Source organism: Ipomoea triloba, chromosome 13 (genome assembly GCF_003576645.1).
Source record: "Ipomoea triloba cultivar NCNSP0323 chromosome 13, ASM357664v1".
Classification (NCBI taxonomy): domain Eukaryota; kingdom Viridiplantae; phylum Streptophyta; class Magnoliopsida; order Solanales; family Convolvulaceae; genus Ipomoea; species Ipomoea triloba.
In genome coordinates, this window is record NC_044928.1 from 21,370,831 (window position 1) to 21,380,873 (window position 10,043).

The 10,043-nt window shown below is 35.5% G+C and overlaps 1 protein-coding gene across 1 annotated transcript; it reads right to left on the bottom strand.

Moving 5' to 3' along the window:
• Nucleotides 1-813: 813 nt before the first annotated feature.
• On the bottom strand, nt 814-3,454 carry LOC116001022 (protein WHAT'S THIS FACTOR 9, mitochondrial). The gene is made up of 2 exons (XM_031240923.1): nt 1,546-3,454; nt 814-1,059 (listed from the first exon to the last, which is right to left on the bottom strand). Exon 1 carries the CDS (start codon nt 3,179-3,181, stop codon nt 1,661-1,663), a length of 1,521 nt encoding a protein of 506 aa, XP_031096783.1. The 5' UTR covers nt 3,182-3,454; the 3' UTR covers nt 814-1,059; nt 1,546-1,660.
• Nucleotides 3,455-10,043: the final 6,589 nt, after the last annotated feature.

A 10,043-nucleotide genomic window follows, 5' to 3' on the forward strand; every position in this document is an offset into this window, starting at 1 on the left:
ACATTTCACCGTCAATTTGGTTGGAAGGACCAAAATTGATAAAAATAACAAAGTTAAGCACCAAAATTGAAAAAATTAAAATTGAGCATTAAAATTAATACTACGTAAAACTTAAAAGTTGAGGGATCAAAAGTGATATTAATTCATACCAAAAATACCCGTGTGTTTGTTTCGAGTCAGAGTAGAATAGTAGATTAGATGTTAGATATCCACCTCTGTAAACTTTGAGATAAAGTGACAATTTTACTTCTTTTTTTTTTTTTTTTGAAAAAGTTACAATTTTACTAACACACAAACTAGCTTGAAGCTAACACCGTTTCACTGGCCTGTCTAGCCATGACACTTAACAAGCTATATGCAGCCGTGAGGAGGTTTAACTTAGACATTGTTTTCTTACTCAAAAGAAAACCAGGAGCATGGTCACCTTGAAGTCTTGCTCTAATGGTAGGGCGAGAGTTCCCACTAAGGACATAAAAGTTACTGAGAAACTCAAAGTTTAAAAAATTGATCATAAGTGATGAAGACTCCTTGTAGGAGTGTAAGGCAAGAGTGGAAACAGAATACTGATTGGGTGACTCGCAATCTTCTGAGTGAGGAAATACCATAATTATGACTTTTCAAGAATTCTCACAAATTGATGAAAGAACTAGGTGATTGCGCCATTTTAAATTCATCACAACAAGAATGCAGAGGAAATGAGAACAAAATTGGGAGGGCAAAGAAGGGAGATCAAGGTGATGGAACCACAAGGAGATGAGGCTTGAGAAGGTAAAGAAGAAAGGTATGTGAAAGCGTAAAATGTAAGTAAAAGCAAATACTAAAACAAATAATTTTACCAGAAGCTAAGTGTATAACAAGAACAAAGGATGAAGAAGCAAAATTTATCAACCACTTACCACTACATTGAAAGCTATAGCTTGTAGCAAAGGCGCAACTTTATTTCTTTATAGACCGCAACTTTATTTCCTTATACCGCCATCATATTTTCGAGAGGCAGTGCTGGACACCCTTCACCGGCCTCGGCCCACAATTTCCCCTCCCAACACCTGTCAGTCTTAACTGCACAGTTATCAAGCGCTTACCACTGGGCCAGCAGCTATAGCTCTTGGTGTAAGTGGTAAGTGCTTAATCCTAACACTTTCCATCATATTTTGGATCTTTAAACCACAGAATGAAACTGATGAAGTTTTAGAATGTAAAAGATCTTGATGTATACATACAATTGACACAAAATAACTTTAACCAATTAACAATCAGTGTATGCAATTGAGTCATTACACTATTACAGGCAACCATAATTGAACTAAGAATGCTGCTAAAGTTATCAAAACTAAACTTTTAAGTGTGTGCAAATGCCTACTAGCCAAAATCTACTAACAATTATATACACAGAGTGATATATAACTAAATAAGCCTTAATTCTAATTGACTTGGGACACCATACATAAGTAGCAAATTCTAAAAGGCCAAAAACATGCCACCTTTTGTGACAGGCATCTAGAAGCACACAAAATCACAAAAATATTTAAACAGGACTAGCCATACCTTTATTTTATTGTTTCTGCACTCTGCAAATTAATGAACCTTCACCATATGGGAGTCCTACTCAACTTCAACCACATTTGATTTGTTCTGTGGTCTCTAATGACTCTTTGTTCTCCTAGAAAATCTCAGTCGAACTTCTGTCCTTGTTTTGTTTGAAATTTCTCCCATTTAACCTCATTGGCATGGCTCTTGAAGGCTTCTTCCCTTCAATTTTTTTGTTAAAATTCAATCCCCCTCCATTGTTAGTTTCCTTCCCCTCCTGAATATCACGATGTCTTCCAGTTCTCCTATAGGGTCTTGGAGAACTCCTTTCCGTGGAATTTCTTTGAGCTAACCTCCTTGGCATGCTTCTTGAAGGATTCTCTTTGAATTTTGTGTTAAAACTCAATTTTCCTCCACTCTTTTCTTTTTGATCCTCATTTCTCTCCTCCTCATCATCATAGTCACTACTAAAATCTCCATCTTCATCTTCTTCGACATTCCCATCCTCACAATCCTCAGAATCGAACTTCTCTGACTTCTTTTCCTTCTTATCATGACTAGTTTTTTCATGTACACCTTTTGATTTTTCATCCTCAGTCACCTTATTCATCAAGCGAATATATTTAAACCTCATTTCCATCATAGAACACTTACCAAGCAAAACACCTCTTTTATATGCCTCTTTCAAAACCACAGTATGTGTGCCAATCTTACTTGAAACATAAAAGATTCCAGGATGCTGCAGAAATGCCCTCTTAAATCTAGACCTTAGCCCCAAATACTCTCCCAGAACAAGCACATTCTCCTTCTCTGCCTTCTTCCCAATACAAAGACTAAGAACTTCATGCAAAATCCCAACAACCCATTTATCTGATTCATCACTCTTTGAAGAAAGGTGCATTGAGTTGTTATAAGGTGAAAAGTAAGGCAACTTCTGCCACTCATCAACCCATTTCTTGTGCTTTTTATCCATCTCGAAACCGTTGGAATATTTCAAACAAAACCCTTCACTTTCCCCCTTCAATGATTTCTTTTCCATCTCGGAAACAGCAAGCTCATGGCTCCAACAAACCAATTCCAACATTGCCGCATCTCCGCCATTGCTGACCCGGAAATAATCCGGGAACTCAGGGACTATCATTTTCGCGTAATCTTGGGGCAAACCCAGATCCCATTTAAGCCTATCAAGAACAGACAACGGGATTTTGTTAGTTTTACCAATCATCAGAAGCTTCAAGAGCCGGTCCGCCACATTTTCCCGGTAGCTGACGCTCTCGTGGAGCAGCTGCTCTTCCGAATCGAGGGTGAGGGCTTCGTGGGTGAGTTTGATGTGGGGGTGGATGTTAACGCTGCCCGGGAAAAATTCTTGGAAAATTGCGGGGTATTTGCGGAGGAATTCGATGGGGCGGGTGGGGATTTCCAGGGAGTCTTTGGATTGAGTGATGAGGTTGAGAGGGAGAGACTTTGAAAGCTCGGATTTGATTAGGTTCTTGATGTTCCACACCTGCTTGAGGCTCCTCTCCCTCTCCACGGCGTGGTCGAGGCCCCGGTCCCGGACGCATCTGATTGATGACGCGCCGTCGTAGAGCGTGCGTCGCTGCTGATGGTGGCACCGGCGAACGGAGTTTGGAAGAGAGCGGCTGATGAAATTCATTGTGTCGAGAATGCTAAGCTAATACTGGGAGGGTTTAAGCAAGGTTCTTCTGGAATAGGAAATATTACATTTTAGTACCTGCAGTTTTGATCTAGTCATGATTCCACCCCCTAATGTTTTGTTCTTGCACCTTCCTGCCAATTTCAGATCCACTGCAGAAATGTTTGCCTTGCACCAAGTTAAGGGGCAATCTTTTGGTAATACAACTATACAAGATCTCTACCTTGGACAAAGGCTTTTATTATTATTATTATTAATTCCAATGTTCCTTTGAATATTGTGATTTTACTAGTAGTGGTCTTAAACTATTAAACCAATTATTAGAGTTAATGATGGGTGTCGAAACCAACAAATAATAAATACTTACTCTTATGAATTGCACTAGCGATGAGTAAGGTCGTACCCACAGAGATGGGTTAGACTTATCTTTAACAATAGATTCAATAAATAATGAGAATAGAATAGAAACTTAAGCAATAAATAGAAAACAATATCAAATAGCAAATAATTATCAAATAAATGTCAATGGCAAATGGTATCCAACCCAAGGAATAATATCAATTTAATTCTAACAAGACAAATATTGATATGCAAGCCAAACTACCTTTACTCTTTACTAGATTGGTTATGGTTATTAACAAGCTCTAACAACCTGTCTTTCCTTACTTCGTCGGTAATCAAAACAAGCTCTTTGATTACTTCCCTAGCTAATAAACAACCCTAAACAAGCTCTTAGGATTTAATTTACTACCAGCATTATCGAATTAGAAAGACTACCAATCCTAGCCAACAAACTCATAAGCTCAGTTCATTTAAGCTAGACTATATATCTCCATAACACAAAACGAAAATCAGTTATAATCAAATTGTGCTATTTGCTACTAACATCAAAACACTTAAACAATTACGGATTCAAGGTTCTGACTAGCAATTTAATAACTTGATAATTGAACAATGGATCCTTTTGCAACAATTAATCAAGCAATAATTTATATATATAAATATAACAGAAGATACATAGATAATAAAGTGTAAAGAATAATTTAGGCTAAATAAAGCTTACTGGTCTTATAGAATCAAACTTCAATAATCCTCGAATTGGAAAAATAAGAACTTAGCAGGACATCACAGGGATTGTTTACAAAATAAAAATATATAAATATATTAATTCTCTAAAAAGAGAATTTAAGGATAATATATATTTATACGTGTGTGAGAGGCTGACTAAAGCAAATCAAAACAATGAATTAAAAATTGGATGCCTCTACAAAGCAAACAGACTACTATTTATACCTAAGAAATTGCGCAATTTGCGCCAATTGCAAAGAGGTGAGCAATTGTCGCAATTCACATCGCACGCTGTCCGCTCGCCCGAATCGCACGTTGTCCGAATCCGTCGCTGCCTTCTAGCTTCTACGTACGTAATTACAAGAAGAAAAACAAAAGGAATTAAAACACGTTGGGATGGGCTGCTGAACTAAAACAACTAAAATAATTAACCTAATTAAGTTGGCCCACTAATTAAACAATATAAATGATTAGTCCAAATCATTAACTAAGCTTAATTATTCAATAACTAATATATTAATGCAAAATATAAAATAAAATGTAAAATAAATATAATGTAAAATAAATAAAATTAATTTATTATAAGAATTATTTTAAATTGAATATAAAAATAGTGCTTATCAGTTAATAATTTTCAAAAAAAAATTTATTAGAGTTAATAATTTGAATGATCCTTTGAATATTGTGATTTTACTACTAGTAGTCTTAAACTATTAAATCAATTAGTGAGCGTCCTTTGAGTATGTATCAAAAGGTGACCTCTGATAGCCTTATGTTAGCCAAGGCTTACGTGAAAGTGACATTAAAATGGAGACTAAACATGTCATTTCATTCGCCCTTCCCCTATTAGCCTCCTTCCTTTACAAAGCTGCACTATAGAGAAACCTAACAATGGTGGCTTTGAGCAGTATTGACGGCAAAGGAGCAACAATGTGATAGTGAGGACCAACAATGGGGAAGTGGCTTGGCCTTGTGGCAATGGCGTATCTCCTTTGCCGAAAAACTCTTTGACCACCATTTTTATAAAAAAAAAATAGAAATAGAGCGATTTTTGTTTCAGGTTAGCATCGACGACAACGGAGCAATTGTGTGGCAACAAGGTCCTAAAGGCTCAGTAACACTTTGCGCCAAGTTATTCATGCCGAAAAACCTCTACAGCTATAGAAATTATTTTTAAAACTCCATCAAAAAAAACTTCTACAATGCCGACTAGGCGATATTCAAATGACAAGTAACAAACATTGAAGGGCTAAAGACAAAGGCTACGGGCTAATTTATACTAACGCTACCGGCTAACTACTAACCGCCCCCAAGAAAATAGGGTCGGCGGTTGGATCTTCTTTGATCATGTCCATAACCGAAGTCTAGGTCAGCCTTGTCATGCGAAGCGCACAAGGCCAACACCTCCTCATGCCAATGCCAGGCTGAGGTTGGCCTTGGGCGGCCCTAGGCCAAGGTCGCCTTTCGGGTTATTCTTGTTCCTTCCTCGAATTGGCTTGCTCCGAATCCATCTCCAATATATCCATCATCAGTACGTCCCATACTTTTTGAGTTGCGAGTCTTCATTAGCGAAGGAGAGTAGTCTCAATTTATTGCTATTATTGTGGGTAGTGCTCCTATCCCAAATCCTTGTGACAAAAGGTAGAATCGCCCACCCCAGGTGCTCACATACCCTAGTCTGATAGTTTGTGGAGGTATAAACCATGGTGACTCAAGTGATCAACAGAAGCTAGACTTTTGCTCACTTTGCACAACAGACGCTAGACTTTTGCTCACTGTGCACAAAGAGCCCCCTCATTTTGAGAGATTGCTCTCACACGGGGATGGTGAAACTCGATCCTATCCCAAATCTTGCTTATTGTGCATGGATACAATATGATCAATATATTCTAAATGCTGGTATTCAGCAAAGAGATCGGAGTAGCAATGCACTCATTTGAAAACAAGGAAAATGCTAAAAATCGCTACTTTAGCATTTAATAGATCATTCTTCTTATTTTTCTTGTTGTTTTGTTCTTTGATTCTTGCTGGAACTGAAAGTACAAAATCAGTTATTTGCGTCTGATGTTGTAAAACACGTTTCGCGCATGTTGTACAACAGATGCATATACCGCAAACACAAATAGATGGTATTTTCTGCGTCTGTTGTCATCAGACACAGAAAGTTCATTCCTGTGGTTTTTAGATAAACAATAAGCGTATGTTTTTGTGTAGGAATAGACGCCTATTATTAACTTTTTTAAAAAATATATATTTTATTAATTTGATAAAAATACAAATTTTTTTCATGTACATTATATTCAATATAAAAAACTAATAAACAATGTGAATATTTCAAATCTATCAGCACTTTATTACAAACTTTCTCGTGCACATGAAGAAACCATGTTAGAAAAGTCAAAATGTATTATATATGTAAATCTAAGAAGAGTGTTTCAGCACCCATTCCACCATAGTAGTAATGCCAAACCCTGTTGCAACCTTCTTCTTGTCATCCCACACTAGACCTGCAATGTCAATATGCAACCATTCTACTTCCTCAGCAACAAACTGCAAAACAATGGTCAAAATCTCAAGTTTTTGGCTCCTGCTACTCTACTACAATGCCAAAGAAAGATGAATAGGATCTGAACATGCTCTAGCTTTGAAAGTGCATACACAACATTACTAGGGAAAGAGAACCAATACTATGGGTGTGTTTGGTTCGCACATGAGAATCGAAATCGGTATGGGTATCAAATATTTGTTAAGGGTAATGGATTTTGGTGAAAGTTTTTTGCATGTTTGGTAGTTGGGTGGAATGGGAATGATTATTAATAGTTGGGGAAGAAAGATGGAAGGGAAATGAAACCCTTATTTCATTAGGGTATGAGTTTTTCAATTAATGGGTATTCCAAACCCATAGTAGTATTCTAAGAACCTATCAACCAAACAATAACAATCACTTTGATACCATACCTTATGTCTAAACCCACCAACCAAACACAACCTATATGTAGTCTAAACAGATTTGGTGTGAGACACCAGGGCAACATTTGTAGTACCTGTTTCAAGAAAAGAGTTGCAGGGCCGGATTTTAGGACGTGCAAGATGGGCAACAGCACAGGACTTCAATTTTTAGAGGGCCCAATATTTATTTTTGACCTAACTACTTAAGAAATAAAAAAAAATCTATAATTAATTCTAAAACACATTAGTTTTATCCCAAATCACTTTTCTCTCTTAATAATTAGGACCTAATTAATTGAGCATGGCAAAACCATTCTGTTTTCCCAACGGCACAGATGATGTCTCAAACCCTGAATTTGCAAAGATAACTTGAAATAAAAATCATATGTTTTACGTATTGGTTTTAAAGATTTCGCTTATGATTTTAGTAGGGCCTCATTTATTTATAAGAACGGGACCATAAAAATTCAAAAACCGGCCCCGAAGAGTTGTAGTGATTGCACCACCATGTCCAGGATCTGTATTCACCATGTCAGCAATCCCGGATTTAATCAAGATTTAAATTAAACCCTGTCATCATGTTTCTGTACAACACGTATGGTATTATTTAACTCCATAAACACAAAATCTAGAACAAAAATACTAGATGTACTCTCAAAATCATACTCCCAACTTTTATTCTCAATTGTGTTCAAATTTGATTGGAGGATGAAAAAAAAGGAAATGGACAAACATCATGGCCCCCTATTAAATTGATCAATCAAAACATGCCAACTCATATGGTGTAAACAATGGGAGTGTGAATTGGGAGTACATGTAGAATTAGTCAATCTACATAGGCATACTAGCAATAGAGGGCCCAAGAGCAATTATACAAGCACCAGTGAGTAATCAAATCAACTAAATCTGCACTATTAAGCATGCTATTAGCTGCCATGCTGCAATTACTGTGTAAAATTATAGAATGGTGGATTTTACTATTATAGAGTACTCTCTCATGGAGAATAGGAATGAATAACACAACCAATGCCGCCATACAATTAGAATAATATTAAATTGCAGAAGAAAGAGTACAGCGTAGAAAACATATAAGCCATTAAGACTGAATAGAAGCTTTAATTGGTTTTCAAAAAAAAAGAAGCTTATACGAATAGAGTATATACGACAGTTATAGTATATAACTGCTGTATATATTAATATATATACTCTAAATTTTAAAAAAGATTTAAAAATTATATAATATCCATGGCGCTAGCTTAGGCATATATAACTATCGTATATACTATATAATATTAAAAAAAAAAAAACATAAAGTATCTACGGAGGTCAATGTTACAAAAATCGCTAGGCGCCGATTAAGCGCCCATTTTTTATTTAGTTTTATTTTATATTTATTTTTTTAATTATCATTTCAATTATTAAATTACCACATATGGGCGAATGGGTTGACAAAACATTGTGTTTGCCTGCGTGATTGTGTTATTGTAATGTGTATGGTATTAATGAATTATATATATATACACACACATAAAAATTAACAAATTGTTGCACATGGTCACATGACTCTAGATTTAAATTAAAAAATTGTTGCACATTGTGCACATGACTCTAGATTTAAAGAAAAAATTAAATAAGATTTAAAAAAATTAATTATTTGGCTGAGTTAACTCGGTCAATTTTGCGAGTTAGCTCGGTTGACTCGACCAATTTGGCGTCAAGTCGGCCAAGTTAGGCGCATAGTCGATAGGCCGACTAGGTGGCGCCTAAATGGAAACTCGCCACAGTCCGACAGTGCCTAGCACTTAGGCGCCGATTAATCGATGCATAGGTGCGATTTTTGCAATATTGACGGCAGTTATTGATTAACCGTTATATATACTTTAGATATTTTTTTTAAAAAAAAAACAAATACCGTATATACTCTAAATATTTAAAATAATTAAAAAAGAAATATGTATATAAAGTGGTTATTGTATCACTGTCATATATACTCTAAATATTTAAAATATAATAAAAAAATTATATAATATATACAACGCTACAAGAATGAAGACATTTAGTGACAAATCTTTTGTGACACTTCGTAATTTAGTCACAAATAATATCCATTTTCTGACAAAAAAAATAATTCGACACTATTATGTGGGATAATTGTGATAACTTTTTTTTGGTCACGGATAATATGATAATTGTGACAAGTAAGTATTTGTTACAAATAAGTTGCCACTATTACTAGAATAATAGTTGCAACGATTTTAGTTGTCACTATATCAATTTTTTGTAATAACATATTTAGTCACAAAATGTACATTTATTGTGACCGCTATTGGTATCACTCAAATACAACTTTTAGTGAACATAAACCTTGTCACAAAAGTCTTGAGTAATTGTGACAACTTTTCAAAACAGTCACTACTACAATAGTGACGGAAGATATAGTGACAACAGGTGACGACTTCAAAAATTGGTCACTAATTTCAATACTAACCAAAATCAATAGTTTTGGTGACAACTTCTGTTGTTACTAAATGTGAAATTTCTTATAGGGTAGTATAACAAAATATATTAGACGTACGTTGCCGCCTTCTATTAAATTACATGGTATAGAACTTTTAATAGGCTTATTCGGTCCAATTCAAATTCAAAAAGTGTTACGGTACTATTTTTGTTTAGACAGTGGGACAACTATCAGTGCGTACATATACGTCATGTCCTTATTACATTTAAGTGAGCTTTAAATGAGCCTACCTATTTTTTGTTACTCATTCATCTCTTGCATGGCAGCTGTTGGTAGCATTTGACAACTATTTATAGTAGAGATTGAAGTAGAGCAGCAAGCCTGAAA